This window comes from Myotis nattereri (assembly GCF_964212035.1).
Source record: "Myotis nattereri genome assembly, chromosome: 3".
Lineage (NCBI taxonomy): Eukaryota > Metazoa > Chordata > Mammalia > Chiroptera > Vespertilionidae > Myotis > Myotis nattereri.
Window position 1 is genome coordinate 216,210,328 of NC_138077.1, and position 15,952 is coordinate 216,226,279.

The 15,952-nt window shown below is 67.7% G+C and overlaps 2 protein-coding genes across 2 annotated transcripts; both read left to right on the forward strand.

Annotated features, from left to right (window-relative positions):
- Positions 1-90: 90 nt before the first annotated feature.
- Positions 91-10,549, forward strand: SDF4 (stromal cell derived factor 4). Its single transcript, XM_081087493.1, has 7 exons — positions 91-171; positions 2,193-2,543; positions 4,026-4,162; positions 4,802-4,915; positions 8,762-8,920; positions 9,218-9,393; positions 10,099-10,549. Exons 2-7 carry the CDS (start codon positions 2,239-2,241, stop codon positions 10,273-10,275), a joined length of 1,068 nt encoding a protein of 355 aa, XP_080943619.1. The 5' UTR covers positions 91-171; positions 2,193-2,238; the 3' UTR covers positions 10,276-10,549.
- A 1,508-nt stretch (positions 10,550-12,057) lies between these two features.
- TNFRSF4 (TNF receptor superfamily member 4) lies at positions 12,058-15,432 on the forward strand. The gene is made up of 7 exons (XM_081085322.1): positions 12,058-13,067; positions 13,304-13,426; positions 13,768-13,869; positions 14,090-14,156; positions 14,579-14,775; positions 14,916-15,041; positions 15,117-15,432. The coding sequence occupies exons 1-7, from the start codon at positions 12,926-12,928 to the stop codon at positions 15,185-15,187; spliced, it is 828 nt and encodes a 275-aa protein (XP_080941448.1). The 5' UTR covers positions 12,058-12,925; the 3' UTR covers positions 15,188-15,432.
- Positions 15,433-15,952: the final 520 nt, after the last annotated feature.

The following is a 15,952-nucleotide window of genomic DNA, read 5'->3' on the forward strand; positions in this document are numbered from 1 at the left end:
TCCGGGAGGGCCGCTCGGCCACTTCCGCCCGGAGGCAAGATGGCGGCGCCGGCGTCCTCGCGCGAGGTCGCACCGCCCCCGGCCCGGAGCCCCGTGCCTTCCCGGAAGAAAGATGGCCGCGGCCTAGCCGAGTCCGGCTGGAGGCGTCACAGCGTCGGCGGCTCCCGGACGGTGAGTTCGGGGCGCGGGGCGCGGAGGCCGGGTGTTGGGGACACGGGCCGAGGGGCGCGGGCGGCGCGGGGCGACCTCCCCGTCCTCGTCCGCGACTCGGGGGCCGCGACGCCCGCTGTCGGGCTCGGTGAAGACCTGACGCCCGCCGGCGCCTCCCGAGCGGGGAGCAGCCGTGGAGCCAGCGCTGGCGTTTGGGCGACAGGAAACGCTCCGCGGGACGGACCCCGGGGCGGCCGCGGCCTGTCGCCTCCGGCGGGGACGGGGGGCACCGGGAAAGGCCGGAGCCGAGGGGAGCCTCGCCGGCCTCCTCGCGTCTGCGCCGCTGTCCCCGGGCGACTCTGTGCGAAGCGCCGTGTAGATGCCCGGGCGCCGCCCGTGGGGACGGTCGCGGCGGGTTGACCTTGTCGGGAGCGAAGTGCAGCCCGTTAGGGGGCGGGGCTGTCAACGCCCGGACAGTGGGGGGGTGGGGGGCGCGGGGAGCGCCGGGCGGGGCCCCCCCGCCCGTGGGAAGGAGAGGCTGCCTGGGGGCCCCCCCCTCCCGACCGCCGCCCCCTGGGGGGCCTGGCGCCTGTGCCCCAGCTGCTTGCCCGGCTGTCGGGCCTCCGCTCGGGTTACACTCTGGGCCCCGGGCCCTGGGGTGTCCAGGGTGCACTTTGCAGGGCGCAGGTGTAGCTGGAACTCCAGCCTTTACCCCTCGGCCTGGCTGAGTGCCCACTGCGCGTGGACAGCATGACGGGTGCCCTCTACGTGGACGGCGGGACGGGTGCCCTCTGCGTGGACGGCGGGACGGGTGCCCTCTGTGCGTGGACGGCGGGACGGGTGCCCTCTGCGCGTGGACGGTGGGACGGGTGCCCTCTGTGCGTGGACGGCGGGACGGGTGCCCTCTGTGCGTGGACGGCGGGACGGGTGCTGGGCGTGAAGCTGGGGGTCCCGTGCCCTCAGGACATACACGAGTTCCGGTAACTGGCTCGAGGCTGGTCACGCCCAGAGCACCCGGGCAGCCGGGCAGCCGGCGGGCTCGGTGGGTGGGGAGGGCGCAGGCCCCACCGACCTGGGGAGGGGACATCAGGCTGCCCTCGGGGACTCGCTCCCTCGAAGGAATGAGGCCCCAGTGGCCCTCGGGTCCAAGGTGCACGTAGAGGCTCAGGCCCTCCGGGTGCGTCGGGAGCAGGTGGCATAGACAGGAGGCGTCCGAGAAGCAAGTGGTGGCGGGGCCAGGCCAGGGGGCAGCCGCTGGCCTTCCGGCCCCATGTGCCCTCAGGCTGGGGGGGGCTCCCTGGTTCCTGAACCCCACGTGCCCCGACTTGGCTGCTGGCAGGACCCAGGCCTGAGGGGAGTGTGCCCAGGCCACCCCACCCCCACCCCCTGCTCCTCCCTGGGAACCTGTCAGAGGAGGCGGGGCCTCACCACACCTGGAGGGACCAGCAGGTGTTCGCCAGGTGGGCAGGCTGGCAGAGGAGCCGGTTAAGGGGCAGGAGGGTGACGTGTGAAGGTCCGGGGGGGCTCTGTCCCCGACTTGGGTGTGCCCGTGTGCACTCGTGTGCTTGTGTGTGTGTGTGTGTGTGTGTGTGTGTGAGAGAGAGAACGCATAGGCGTCATCGTGGTGGGAGGTGGGAAGGGGCTGGTGCCCTGCGGGCGGTTTGGGTGTTTGCTGGCACCAGGCCCCTCCTCACAGAGCCTGCGGGGGGGGGGGGGCTTCCTTCTCACGGGGACAGGAGGCCGAGGAGGCCAGGCGGCTTAGCCGGGGTCGCAGAGCTCACAGGGGCTGAGTGGGGATCTCGAGGGGGCTCCCCGGACTGTGGGGTCAGCTCGATGCCGGGAGGGATGGCGACGGCGCGGAGTGGGAGGCGGGAGCGAGCACCGCTCCTTGCGTGGCCTAGAGGCCGGCTCTCCAGTCCAGCACTCGCTGGGGTCTGTCCAGCAGCGGCTCTGCGTACTCTCTGAGGGCCGTCAGCACTCGCTGGGGCCTGTGGCCGTGGACTGTGGTCTCACTTCCTCGCCTGCCTCTCCTCTCTCCCCAGCTCCTGGCCACACGCGCAGGCCGCCCTGCGGGCCGGACCCCGGGCCATGGCGTCCAGGCCAGCTCCCGGCTGCGGCCTGGCTCCTCGCTGCCTCTGGCTCCTGGGCCTCGTCCTTCTGATGGACACGTCTGCCCGGCCTGCCAACCACTCGTCTGCCCGGGACAGAGGCGGCCACAGGGAGGACAATGAGATCCTGCCCCCCGACCACCTGAACGGGGTGAAGCTGGAGATGGACGGGCACCTCAACAAGGACTTCCACCAGGAGGTCTTCCTGGGGAAGGACACGGACGGGTTCGAGGAGGACGCGGAGCCTCGGAAGAGCAGGAGGAAGCTGATGGTCATCTTCTCCAAGTAGGTACCGTGGGCGGGGCACCTTGGGGGCGGGGCACCTTGGGGGCGGGGCACCGGCAGCCCTGCTGGTCCATCCTGACTGCCCCGCGAGGGAGGCCGTGACTGCTCCTGGTTGACAGCTCGGAGAGTTTGCAGGGTCACAGGGGTCGAGCTGAGGACATGAGCCTGAGCAGCAGGCTGGGCCAGGAGGGGCGAGAGGCCTGACAGCTGGGAGGGCTGTGGGATGGCCTGGAGCAGGGCCCACCCCGTGCGCCCTGTGCGTGGTGGTGAAAGGTCACGGGCGTGGTCACAGCAGGTCGCAGTCCAGTTAGATGAGGCCTCAGCGACCGGGAGGTGTGGGGAAGGCTTTAGTTTCTGTGGGTGCACAGAGCTGACGGCGAGTGGGCTTGCGAGCTGGTGCTGGGCACGTGTGCCTGGAAATTCCTGTGATAGGGAGTGAGGCCTGGCGCACACCAGGCCCGCCACAAGCAGCGGGACCAGGCGCGGGGGCTGGCAAGGGTGGAGCCGATGGAGGGCATGGGGCCCCCGACCTGCAGACATGGGAGGGGCCGGGCTGGGCCTGCTGAAGGCGGCGGGCAGGTTTGGCTCATTACCGGGAGACTGATGGGGCCCCAGCAGCTGAAGGGGGGTTGGACGCCGCCTGCAGTCCCTGCAGGAGAGGGAGCTGAGGCAGCAGGAGCCGGGCCATCGTGCGCTGCCCTGGGCATCGAGGGGAAGATTGGGCACTCGGTGCAACGCTGGGGAGAGGGCCACGGCCAGACCAGGGCCTTCGAGGTCCAGTGCTCAGGAGGCGGGGGGGGGGCCGGAGAGGAGTCGCCGGGAGCCGGGGCTGACGGGACAGCAGCCACCCCGGTGAGCCTTGCCCGACGGCCCCCTCAGGGATGTGAACAGGCTGACTCAGTTCACTCGACCAGGCGCTCCGGGTCGTCCGTCCCTGCCTCGGCCGCAGTGCTGTCCAGGGAGCTGGTCTCTCCTGCAGGAGAGGGTGCTGCTGTCCGGGTGGCTGCCCGCGGGGGTGCGTGTGCGCACTGCTCTGGGCGTGTGTGTGTGTGTGTGTGTGTGTGTGCGTGCGCGCACGTGCGTGCAGCCGCGCACACGTGTCACCAGCTGGTGCATCGGCACCTGTCCTCCACCCGCTCTGGCGTCTCACCTCCAGTCCTGTGCCCGGGACTCTGGTCCATCCCAGGGTCTGTGTCTGTGGAGCTGGGTGTGAGTCTGCCATCGAGCAGCACGTGGGGAGCCCACTCGCCTGCCCAGGGCCCGAGCCTGCTGGGGTGACGCAGAGCTGCAGACACAGCGCCGCGGCCCCGCCCGCCCGCTGTCCCCGGCACCCTCCCCGACCCCCGTCCCCAGCGTTGCCACTGGGTGCAGTGTCCCTGTTCGTGGTGGTTTCGTAGCTGCCTGTGGAGCCCCCACCATCCTCTGTCCTTCTGTCCTGGCTGAGGGCCCCAGGCCCGGTCTGACCCGGTCCGCCTGCCGCAGGGTGGACGTGAACGGCGACAGGAGGATCAGTGCCAAGGAGATGCAGCGCTGGATCGTGGAGAAGACGGCCGAGCACTTCCAGGAGGCCGTGGAGGAGAGCAGGGCGCACTTCCACGCGGTGGACCCTGACGGCGACGGTACTGCCCTCACCCAGCCCTGACCCCGCTGGGGCTGGGGGCCCAGGACGGAGGACGGGAGAGCCTGAGAGGCCACTTCCCAGCTCGCTCTGCTGGCCAGGAGGGGCTGGGAGAGGTTGGAACCGGCCGCCTGCGTGCGTCTGCCTCCACATGCGTGCACGGGATTTGATCGATTCTGAGAGACAGGGAAGGAATGAGAGAGACGTCGATGTGAGAAAGAAACAATCGGTGGCCTGTTGTATGCACCCCGACTGCGGGTCACCCACACCCGGGCACGCGCCCTGACCAGGAATCGAACCATGACCCCTAGTTCATAGGTCGACCGACGCTCACCCACTGAGCCACACGGGCCGGGATAGACAGGTCTTTTACGAGTCTGTTAAGATCCTCTCGCAGCCTGGCCAGCGAGGCCAGTGGTTGAGCATCAAACTGAACCCGGGGCCTCAGGCCAGGGCTGTAGGCTCCACCCCCAGTAGGGGGCGTGCGGGAGGCAGCCTGCTGCTGATTGTCATCGATGTTTCTGTCTTTCTCTCCCTCCTTTCCTCTCTGAAATCAATAAAAATGTTTTTAAGAAATAGAGCATCTGTTTTTAAAAGTGTGTGTTGTTAGACGTTCTAACAGGACGACCTGCGTTTTCAGGCCGCGTGTCCTGGGATGAGTACAAGGTGAAGTTCTTGGTGAGGAAAGGCCACGACGAGAGGGAAGTTGCTGAGAAGATAAAGAGCAACCAGGAGCTGAAAGTCGACGAGGAGAGTGAGTGCTGGGCCCCGGGCGCCGCCCTGGGGGGGAGGGGACACTGGGTCAGAACGGGGAGGGGCGGGGATGCTGTGCAGGGGACACTGGGTCAGAACCGGGGGGGGGGGGGGGATGCTGTGCAGGGGACACTGGGTCAGAACCAGGGGGGGACGCTGTGCAGGGGACACTGGGTCAGAACCTGAGGGGGGGGGGACGCTGTGCAGGGGACACTGGGTTAGAACCAGGGGGAGGGGGATGCTGTGCAGGGGACACTGGGTCAGAACCAGGGGGGGACGCTGTGGGGTCAGAACCCAGTGACCAGGTGGGCACCTGCCCACGCACCTGCCTGGGCGTGGATGCTGGTGGGAGCTGGGGGGACAGACCCGCCTCCCTCAGGTGTCAGGGCCATCCCTTTGAACTCGTCTCACTGCGATGGGGGTCTGAGCTTGCACCCTTCACTGGCCGCTGCCTCCACGCTCCCCCCCCGCCCCCCCGGGTGTGTCCGCAGCTCATGTTGGGCTGTGGGACCCTTGAATGTGCCGTGTGGTGCCTGTTGGCCCTGTTCCTTCTTCACTGCTGGGTCATCACCCGCTGTGGCCCCAGGGCTATGGTGCCGTCTTCCCTGGACGGACGCGTGTGCTCCTCAGAGGCACCTCTGCCGGCGCTGTCCCTGCCGGCCCTGTCCCTGCCGCCCTGTCCCTGTGGCCCTGTCCCTGCCGGCGTGGGCCCTGGCTGTGGGTGGAGCGTGTTACAGCCTCGGTGGTGTCCCTGTTACTCTTCCATCCTCTGCTTTGAGGAGGCTGCCGGGGCCACTGTTGCCCCCAATGGACCTGGGCACTGCTGTTCCTGGCAGGCCCTCTGCCATCAGCCCTGCAGCCTGGCTTGCCTTCTGGTGCCAGGAAAGTAGCTGACGTGAGTGTCAGCCTCCCCCGGCCCTGCTGCGGCCGTGCGCTGGTCTGGGTGCTGACAGGCAATTGTGACGTCGGGAACAGACAGCTGTGTCCTCTCCCCAGCCCCGGCCTGTTTCCCTGTCTGCCCCGATGTGTGAGCTGGGCTCCAGGGTGGTGGTGAGGAGGCGGGACAGGCTGTCTTCTTGCTCCTGCCCCTGGCGGGAGAGCTTCCAGTGCGCCGTGAGCATGCCGGGGCTGACTTTCAGGTCCACACCACCTTGCACACCTGGGATAAGTCCCACCTGGCTGTGGGGGTGACTCTCTAGACCAGTGATGGCGAGCCTGTGACACGCGTGTCAGAGGTGACACGGAACTCAATGTTTTGGTTGATTTTTCTTTGTAAAGTGGCATTTAAATATATAAAATAAATATCAAAAATATAAGTCTTTGTTCTACTATGGTTGCAAAGATCAAAAAATTTCTACATGTGACACGGCCCCAGAGTGAAGTTAGGGTTTTTCAAAATGCTGACAGGCTGAGCCCAAAAGGTTCGCCATCACTGCTCCGTACCCCATTGGAGTCACGTGGCTGATGGTTGTTGAGGATTTTGCACCTGTGTTCATAGAGATGCTGGTCTGCAGTGTTTCTTCCCTTGTAACGCGTTTGTCTGGTGGGGGTGTGGGTGGGGGTGGAGCCGGCCCCTGGGGTCAGTGAGAAGGTGCCCCCTGGTTTCTGTCTCCCGCGGAGGCCTCAGCGTTGGTGGGATCCTCCCGTTCCATCCGGCGGGCTCGCCAGCGAACCTTTGCCGCGCGGCCCGCTGAAGCGTCTGTTCGGGCCGCGGCGGGTTCTGGGAGCCAGCCCGCATCTTCGTAACAAGCGAGGGAAGCCCCCCCACCTTTCCGTTTCTTCCTCCTCCTCCCGCTTCCCTCTGCTGAGGTGAGACTTCGGGCCCCCGACGCGGGGTTCACGCTCACACCTGTGTTGTTTCTGCTCAGCCCCTCGCGGCCACGCCCTCTCCCGGCTGCGTCCTTCGCCTGCGGCTGGTCTCCCAGCTCCGGCCCGCACCCGGGTCCAGGGTCCGTCTGTGCTCTCTCTCCGGTGCTTGTCCGTCTCTCCCGTGGGCTGTGTCCCTTCGTGTGTCCTGCGGCTCAGGCCCTGCCCGAAGGCACCTGGGTCGTGGGGCCTCTCCTGCTGCTGCTGCCGCCAGGGGTGGGGAGCCCAGGGGTGGGGAGCGCTCTGGCGGCCTGTCCAGGCCCCGCCTGCTGAGGGAGCTGGGTCAGAGGTGCGTGTGAGCTCCACACTCCGCCCCCTGCCTGCCCCTCACGCTCCTCTCCTCTCTGCTCTCCTGCCTGTTCAGCGAGTCCCTTGTTTCCCTTCCTGTTGGGGAGGGAATGGAGGCGGGGGGGGGGGGGGGGGGGCGGGCCCTGGGAAGGGGGTGGGCCCCCGCTGGGTTCCTGGGGCTGCGGTCACACCTGGCCGGGTGGGGGCGCCTCTCAGGGCCGTTCCCTCGCGCTCGGAGCAGGCCAGTCCCAGGCACCTTCCAGCTCTGGATGTGGGCGTCCCTGCTCGAGGCCCCGTCAGTCTGTCTAGTGTGTCTTCTCACACAAGGGCCTTGCCACTGGGCGTCAGGCCACCCCAGCCCCAGCGATCTCATCTTAGAGCACGTGTGTCAAACTCGCGGCCCTCGGGCCACATGCGCTCACAACGAATGTTTTTGCGGCTCAGCCAGTATAACCGTGTGTAAGAAACATTTTAATGAAAGTTTTGTACCTTAATTTTTACACTATCCTGTTATACGTAATTATTAACGAACTACACGTCCGCTAGTGACCGATGACGATCATCGTGCTGCGTTCGTTTCCCTACGCGCCTCACGCACAGGCCACCGTTTCCCTCCACTGACACCAGCAGCGAATGTTCTAGCCGCCGATGGCCACGTCGTCCGCCTTGGACCGACTTGCTTGGTGTGCGCAACAGGAACTATTTCGCTTTCGGGGAACAGGAGAAATAGGTTTATTTGCGTGACGCTTACTAATTTGTGCAGTTATGCAGTGCCTGGTAGGTTAATGGTCAAGAAGAACTGATTTTTATTAAAAGGTCCTGTTATTTTATGTGAACGATGACCCGTCTCTCTCAGCCCTTTGTGTGCGGCCTGTCTCCGTGGAAATGAGCCTGCGTTTCTGTGTGAGTTGAAGCGTCGTGTGTGTGGCCACATCCACGGGAGCCTGTGTGCTGGCCGCATTGGCTTTGGGTGTGACCTGCTTGTCTTCGCCCTAAACGCAGCACAGGCTCCAGGGAGACGTGCAGCCTGCCGCCCGTCACTCCCCGCAGTGGGGCCGGCGGCACCGCCAGCTGCTCTGGCTCGGGGCCTGTCCCTCCGAGGGCAGTAAACGCCAGCGACGGGCGTGTGGGCGGCCCTGCTCCCTGCTGACAGCGGTGGGGCTGGGGCGGGGGACCCCTGCGCCCGGCCGCTTCCTGCTGTTGGAGCCAGATGGTCACCGGCCCACAGGCCCCTCCGTGCGATCCTCGCTCTCGCCTGGTGCCCGCTGTCCCACAGAGACGGGGCGGGCTTGGGGCCCGGTGGGGCTGCAGAGCGGGTTTTCCCTCAGGGCCCGTCCTCCGCCCGGCCCCTGGGAAGGAGGGAAAGGGTCAGAGTCGTGCTTTGTGCCCTCGTCAGGATGTGTCCCGTGGCCTAGCAGCAGGCTGGGGGCTGCCCCAGCATCGGTGGAGGCCTGTGCCCATGGGGGGCTGCCCCTGCATGTGGGGCTGCCCCTGCATGTGGGGGCGTCTGTGTCCGAGACTCGGGGCTGTGTCTGGGGAGGACATCTGTGTTGGGGAGTTTGGGGCTGAACTCTTCTCTGAGGGGCAGGGCCTGTGGCCTCAGCACTCAGGCAGCGTCTCGGGACTTGGGAGCGTGCGGGGCGACGCATGCGGGGTCTGTGCCAGGATGCTCATGGGTGCCTCTCGCTCGCAGCACAGGAAGTCCTGGAGAACCTCAAGGACCGCTGGTACCAGGCGGACAACCCCCCGCCGGACCTGCTGCTGGGCGAGGAGGAGTTCCTGTCCTTCCTGCACCCCGAGCACAGCCGCGGCATGCTCCGCTTCATGGTCAAGGAGATCGTGCGGGACCTGGGTGAGGCTGGCCCTGCCCAGGCCACAGCCCCTCGTGCTGGCGGCCAGGCCCCGCGGTGGGGCTTGCTGTCTGAGCCGGGGAGGCCGGGGTGGTCTCGGGCTGGGCTCTGAAGGAAAACAGCCTGGTGGGCGCCACATGGCCTCAGCCAGGTCCCCAGTCCCCGGGAGGCACGGCTGTTCAGCTTCAGTCTGAAACGTCACAAACGGAAAATCCGGCAGCACAACCCCTTGGTTGGCTCTTCCCGTGGCCCCGGGGCTCCTGTGCCCACCCGAGGCTGAGCGCCCCGTTGTTCCCCAGACCAGGACGGCGACAAGCAGCTCTCGCTGTCCGAGTTCATCTCCCTGCCCGTGGGGACCGTGGAGAACCAGCGTGGCCAGGACATGGACGACAGCTGGGTGAGGGACAGGCGGAAGGAGTTTGAGGAGCTGATTGATGCCAACCACGACGGAATCGTGACCATGGCAGAGCTGGAGGTGAGCGTGGGGGACGTGGGGGCTGGGGGCCTGCCCGTGGCCAGCGAGCCACCTGCAAGATGGTCCCGAGCAGGAGGCAGCGTGGGTGTGGCTTCCCGTGGCTGGTCACTGGTCATTGGTCCCTTAGTGGGACCTGAGCGGAGGCCATGGGCTCCCGGGGAGCCCAACCAGCATCGCCAGCGTTCACTCCCAGAAGGCGGCCGTGCCCGTCCCTGGGTCTGGGTGTCCCGGGTGACGTGGCCAGTCCTGGCTCTGAGAAGCCGGCCCGTCGGGGGCTCGGGGGCCGGGCACGGTGTGGCTGGAACCTGCGGTGTACCCGCTGTGAGCACTCCTTCGCTGTGATGAGTCGTTTCGTTTTACTTGAGAATTCTCTGCTCCCTGTGATGCTGGGGCAGCTCGGGGTCCTGGTGACCATTCAGGCCCCGTCCATGTGACCAACAAGCCCCTGCTCCATCCTGGCAGGGCCTCCCCTCCCCACCCTCTCCCCGAGCGCACAGAGGCCGCACCCTCATGGCCTGGGCCATCGCCAGACCTGTGTCCGTCTTCCAGAACATTCCCGCACCCGTCCTGCAGCCCAGTCCACAGGGTGTCGGAGAGAAGGCAGAGCTCACTGTGGCCGTCACGCCTGGCTGCTCCCGGGGCCTCGGGTGCGGACTGGGCGGCGGCCGGGCAGGTGCGGCCGGTGCTGACGCGGCGTCCTTGCAGGAGTACATGGATCCCATGAACGAATACAACGCCCTCAACGAGGCCAAGCAGATGATCGCCATCGCGGACGAGAACCAGAACCAGCACCTGGAGCCCGAGGAGGTGCTCAAGTACAGCGAGTTCTTCACGGGCAGCAAGCTGGTGGACTACGCCCGCAGCGTGCACGAGGAGTTCTGAGCGGGGCCCGGCCGCCCACCCGCTGCTCTTCGCTTCCGAGAACTGGAGCCGCCAGGGCACTGACCCCGGGCCGCAGCTCACCCGCATGGAAGCAGCTCCGGGTTCCTGGGGGTGCGGTGACCTGTTCCGTGGGGATCAGCGCGGCCAGAGCTGCCCTCTGTCCCCAAGAGGCACGGACCTGCGGCCAGAGCCACACGCATTATTTAAAGTGTAGTCTCTCTTCCTTCCAGCTTCATTTTTTGGGGGGACAAAAACACATAAACGGTAACTTGGAGTATCTGTGGCCAGGTGGCTTCCCTTGAGCTTTGAGGTGGGGGTTGGTTAGAACCCTGGGTTTGAGTGGGGTGTCCTGTGCAGGAACCATGACAGGATGGGGGCCATGCCAGGGAGAGGGAGGCAGGTCTGGGAACCGCCCTTGAGGGGCCAGGAGGAAATGGGAGTCCAGGTTGTGGGGACATCTAAGGCTGAGCCCTGGGCTCTGCTTTAGGGGAGCGGGGGCCTTGCGGGCCGCTATGGGCCAGCTTGTCGTCTGCAGTCCACCCTGTGGCACTAGCTGTCCCGACCCTGCTAGGGTCAGTGTGCCCCGTGCTCTGGCTGGTGTGTGTGTGGGGGGATCAGGCTCTGAGGCTGTGACTGCGGGCCCCCGACCCCACACACCTGGCATGTGGGCGCCCCCAGCACCCCATCCACCGCTCGCCCCTCCTCATGGCTGTGGTACCTCAGGGCACAGCTTTCTGGCCAGCTGGGTGGCTTGGCCTGGGAAGGTTCCACTGCAGAGCAGAGGGCGCCGGAGTGGCCGTGTGACCAGCCCTTGCCACGGCCCCCTTCTGAGCAGCTTGGGGCTGGGGCTGCCACCGAGGAACCGGCGAGTTGACACCTGGGTTTGCAGACAAAGCAGAAGCTGTTTTCAGATCTGACGGGAGCTGGGAGCTCGTGGTGGAGGGAAGGAGGTGGTGGTGGGGGAGCTCATGTGGAGGGAGGTGGGGGGCCAGGCCCAGGTGGATCGGGGGGAGCAGGTGTGAGCACCCGATCAGCTGCACCCCGGGCTGGAGGCTGGGCCAGCAGTGACGGGCCGCTGTCAGTGCCCACGGGTCACCTGTGAGCAGACGCCCCACACATGGGCCAGGCGTGGGGACCTCGGGCGACAGACCCTCAGGCAGGGCCCCATGCAGGCCCCTGGGAAGGAGCGGGTGCTGCCCCAGACCCCGAGTCACAGCAGCCTCGGAGGCCACGGTTTTCTGTATTTGGCAAGAAAAAGACGTTTTCACCATCCCAGGAGATGGGGCACGCGCACACACGCACACACTCACCAGGCTGCCCTCTCCCGTGGGGACCTTCTCCCTCAGAGGCTCCGGAGGGCTGAGCCTGCGTGGCCGCCGTGGCCTGGGGACTTTCCCGCAGGTGGGCCGGGAACTGCTGCTACCTGAGCTGCCGGCAGGAGGGACTTTCCGGGCCTCTCGTCCTGTGGGAGGCTCCTCTCTGGGAAACTCCTTAAATTAGCTGTCGAGTAGGTAAGCCTGGGCCACGGCACGACTTAAAAGGTACAAAAACAACTTGCTGTGCCGCCCCAGCCGCCGGCGCCCAGCAATGCCAGACCTGTGTGCGTGTGCACACGTGTGCGTGGTGCGTGCACGTGTGCATGCATGTGTATGTGTGTGCTCCACGTTTACACACCTGGCGCCCACCTGTCTTGGGGCTGCCCAGGCCCTGTCTGAGGCTCCCGGGACAGTCAGCTGGTCCGTCCGTCTTCTCTGTTCGGGGAGCTGGGGCGCGCCCTTGACCAGGGCTCCCAGAGCAGCCACACGCTCTAGCACGTGGGCCAGGGACACGCCTCGCACACAGGGACACAGCCACATGTGCTCCCAGGCTGCACCTGCTGCCCGGAGAGGGTGGGCCCGCTCGGCGGCACGGCTGGGTCTGGCTGGCCGGCCCGGGAGCAGGGATGGGGCCTGGATGAGGTGCTTCTGCCCCAGCCCCGTCGGGGCTCCCCACCGGGTGTCAGCCAGGCTGGTCCCGTGGCGTCCTTGGCGGGCAGGCGGCCACCTGCCATGTCTTCACGTGGCCGGCCGGCCCTCTGTGGCTCTCCTGGGGTCTCTTGCAACAAGGCCGGTCGTGTGGGGCCAGGCCCTACCCTTACAGCCTCCCCTGACCTCAGTCACCTGCAAGTACAGCCACCCTGGGGGTCAGGGCTCCCGTGGGGACCTGGGGACACCAGCCTCACACCTCCGGGCCCAGACGCGGCTGCAGCCACACTGCTGGCCACTGCCCGCCCCGCTGGCCGAGGACTCCAGCCCTGGAGCCGGGATCCCTCCCGCAGCCCTGGCTGAAGGAGGCCCTGACCGGGGCCTGTCTCCTGGCTGTGCCTCGGCTCCTGGTGTGCTCGGGGCACCTTCTGTGAGGGTGAGGCCTGGCATGCTGGGAGGGCTGGTGTGCGGGTCGGTGCAGACCAGACGGCGGGGACCGACCTGCCCTGGGGGGGTCGGAGACTGGGGTCCTCTGGCCAGGTCTGCACGGGCTGGGAGGGCTGAGCCTGAGGTACTTGAGGGGTGTCCTCAGTCCCCTCTCCGCCTCCTCCCCGCCCCTCCCCCCAGCCTTTATAGCCACATCCTGCAAGGAAAACACACACTCCTGCCCAGCTGCCGAGGCAAAGATGTGTGTGGGCGCTCAGCGGCCCCGGGCACCTCCGTCCGCCCTCCTGCTCCTGGGGCTCGCGCTGGGCGCCGCGGCCAAGCTCACCTGCCCTGGGAACACCTACCCTCGGGGCAGCAAGTGCTGCCAAGACTGCCCGCCAGGTGAGCAGCCGGCCGTGGGGCAGGGGACGGGGACGGGGACTTGGAGGATGTGGGGCGGAGGGTGAGGGCAGGGGCCTGAGGAGGACGTGGACACAGGGATGGGGATGGGGCAGACACGCAGGAGGCGAAGGGCTGCGGGTGTTGTGGGACCGTGGACTCGGGGTGACAGGGTGGGTGACGCTCAGGGTGGTGAGGGGCCTGGGACCAGCCAGGCCTCGCAAGCCCAACGCCTACAGGGTTCGGGATGGAGAGCCGCTGCACTGAGACCCAGGACACCAGGTGCAGCAAGTGCGAAACCGGCCACTACAACGAGGCCACCAACTACGAGCCCTGCAAGCCCTGCACGCAGTGCAACCAGCGTGAGCCCCCCAACCACAGGCAGAGGGGGCCCCCCAGCCACAGCCACAGCCACAAACCCCAAACCACAGCAGGGTGCTCTGCCGGGGGTCCCCGGGCACCTCCCTCCTCCCAGGGGCGGAGATCGAGGGGGGCGGAATGTGCCGGCCACGTGGCGACGGGGAGTCCTGGAGGCTGGACGGGGTGGGCAGGGAGCCAGGCAGCCACGGGCCTCGCGCCACGTGGCCGGGCCGGACGCAGCGTCCGGGGCCGAGGGAATGAGGAGCCACTGGCCTCGGGGCTGCGGGCCTGAGGAAGGGGCTTTGGGCCTTGGCTGGTCCTGCAGCCCCCCCTGTGCCCCCAGGAAGCGGGAGTGAGACCAAGCGGGCGTGCACCACCACGAACGACACCGTGTGCAGCTGCCGGCCCGGCACCCAGCCCCACGGGGGCTTCAAGCGAGGAGTCGGTGAGCCGGGCGGGCGGGCATGTCCCCACCACACGCTGCACCCACTCCCCGCACTCCTGACCGCCCCCCGTGCCCGCCCCACAGGCCATGCTAAGATGGGGTGCAGGGTGGGGGCTGCGGGCCGGGGCCAGTGGGTGGGATGCAGGCAGGAAGGCTTCTAGGGCTGAGGGGGGAGCCCAGCTGCACAGCCCGGCCGCCACGGTCTTCGTCTTCGTTACAGACTGCGCCCCGTGCCCCCCCAGACACTTCTCCCCGGGCAACAACGAGGCCTGCAAACCCTGGACCAAGTGAGTGTCCTGGGCTGGACGGCTTGGACCCCTGGGACCTGGGAGCCACATCCCCCATGGTGGCATCGCCCTGCTCAGCCCTGGCCCGGCCTCATCCGGGCCCTCGGGCCTCCCTGCTGGGCTGCACGGGGAGTGGGGAGACCAGCCCAGGACCCGGGACTGTGGGAGGTCCTCTCGCCACGGCTGGGAGCTGTATTAGGACTTCATGGTGGGGCAGGGGTTGGGGTGAAGGCCTGGGAGGAGCCAGTGGGAAGCAGAGTGAGCGAGGGGATGTGGGGTGAGCAGGCCCTGGAGACCCTGAGGGTGGGGCCAGGCTGGGGGTGGCAGGGACGCAGTCTCCACAGTCCTGGCCCAGCCCCGGGCCCGTGGGATCCACCGGGAGGAGGGGGCACAGGCCGGGCTGACGACCCCTCTGCCCTCAGCTGCACCGCGGAGGGCAAGCACACCCTGCTCGCCGCCAGCAGCAGCTCTGACGCCGTCTGTGAGGACAGGACGCCCCCTGCCAGCCAGCCCGCGGGGACCCGGGGCGCCACGGCCCGGCCCTCCACCACCCAGCCCTCCACCCCCTGGACCCTGACCTCACAGCCCCCCACCAGCCCCCCCACAGAGCCCCCCAGGGGTAAGAGCCCCCGGCCTCCCCCAGCAGGGCCCTAGCCCCGTGGGGTGTGGGGTGGGAGGGCGGGTGGGTGGAGACGTGGGGGGTGGGTGGGGCTGCCCTGGCCTCCGCGGTGGACCCCACTACAGCGCTGCTCCCCGCAGGCCCCGAGCTGGCTGCTGTCCTGGGCCTGGCGCTGGGCCTGGGCCTGCTGGCCCCTGTGGCTGCCGCACTGGTCCTGCTCCTGCACTACAGCGTCTGGAGGCCGCCCGCCGCCCCCAAGCCCCCCGGTGAGTGCAGCGCGGCCCAGCCGACCCCCGAAGGCCGAGGCCGAGGGCCTCACTTCCGCCCTCTCCTCTGCCCAGGAGGCCACAGCTGCCGGAAGCCCATCCAGGAGGAGCACTCGGACGCCCACTCCACGCTGGCCAAGCTCTGAGCACGTCCCTGGGGCGGCTGCGCCCTCCCAGGCCAGGTGGTGGGGTATCCCCAGGCGCAGGCCGCCCCCCATGGTACACATCACCCCATCGCTGTCACCTCCTCCCCCCGTCACCCCCGTGCCCGGCTCCCAGGGCCTGTTCCTGCTCCGCACCATTCTCGGTGCTTCTGGGCTGGCACCTGGGCCCACTATGTATGCTGTGCATACTCCCCACCCAGGTGGTAACCCCAATAAACGCTGCTGGCAAATGTGGGTCTCTGGGTGCCTGTGGCTGGGACTGGCATTCCTGGGGCCTGGGACCTGGCCACCCTGGCTGGCAACCTCTGAGGCCGGGTTGTGGGAGGGGCTCTGGTGAGCCAGCCCAGTACCTGTGGGGGACTGGCAGTCAGACATCGAGATCCTAAATGAGGGTGAGGGGCCTGCGGCCCCAGTGCAAGGGGTGGGGCTGGGGTCCTGGCGAGTCCCAAAGGGCTCAGAGGTGGCATCTGCTCCTCCGAGAGCCCCTGCCCTCTCCTCCTCCTCCTGGCCCCGCAGACCACGCCTGCGGCCTGAGTGTGTGGGCACCCGCACCCCTCCCACCCCAGGGCCACGCCACCCAGGTCCTCGTGGGGCCACACTGCCAGCCCTGCAGGAGGGAAGCGAGTCCTGGGGGGATGCGAGTGGAAGGTCCCCAAGGGGAACCCAGGCCTCCACGGGCGGCAGGTGGATGGAGACGGTGCGGCACGTTCAGAGGGACCGCGGGCAGCACTCGGCCGGCACTCGCGC

Excerpts from the sequence above, each read along its gene's own strand:
- SDF4 (XM_081087493.1), top strand. The coding sequence starts at position 2,239 with ATGGCGTCCAGGCCAGCTCCCGGCTGCGGCCTGGCTCCTCGCTGCCTC. Across the intron at positions 4,916-8,761 it reads GCTGAAAGTCGACGAGGAGA|CACAGGAAGTCCTGGAGAAC; the intron begins GTGAGTGCTGGG and ends TCTCGCTCGCAG. Across the intron at positions 9,394-10,098 it reads TGACCATGGCAGAGCTGGAG|GAGTACATGGATCCCATGAA; the intron begins GTGAGCGTGGGG and ends GCGTCCTTGCAG.
- TNFRSF4 (XM_081085322.1), top strand. The coding sequence starts at position 12,926 with ATGTGTGTGGGCGCTCAGCGGCCCCGGGCACCTCCGTCCGCCCTCCTG. Across the intron at positions 13,427-13,767 it reads CTGCACGCAGTGCAACCAGC|GAAGCGGGAGTGAGACCAAG; the intron begins GTGAGCCCCCCA and ends CTGTGCCCCCAG. Across the intron at positions 14,776-14,915 it reads CCCCACAGAGCCCCCCAGGG|GCCCCGAGCTGGCTGCTGTC; the intron begins GTAAGAGCCCCC and ends TGCTCCCCGCAG.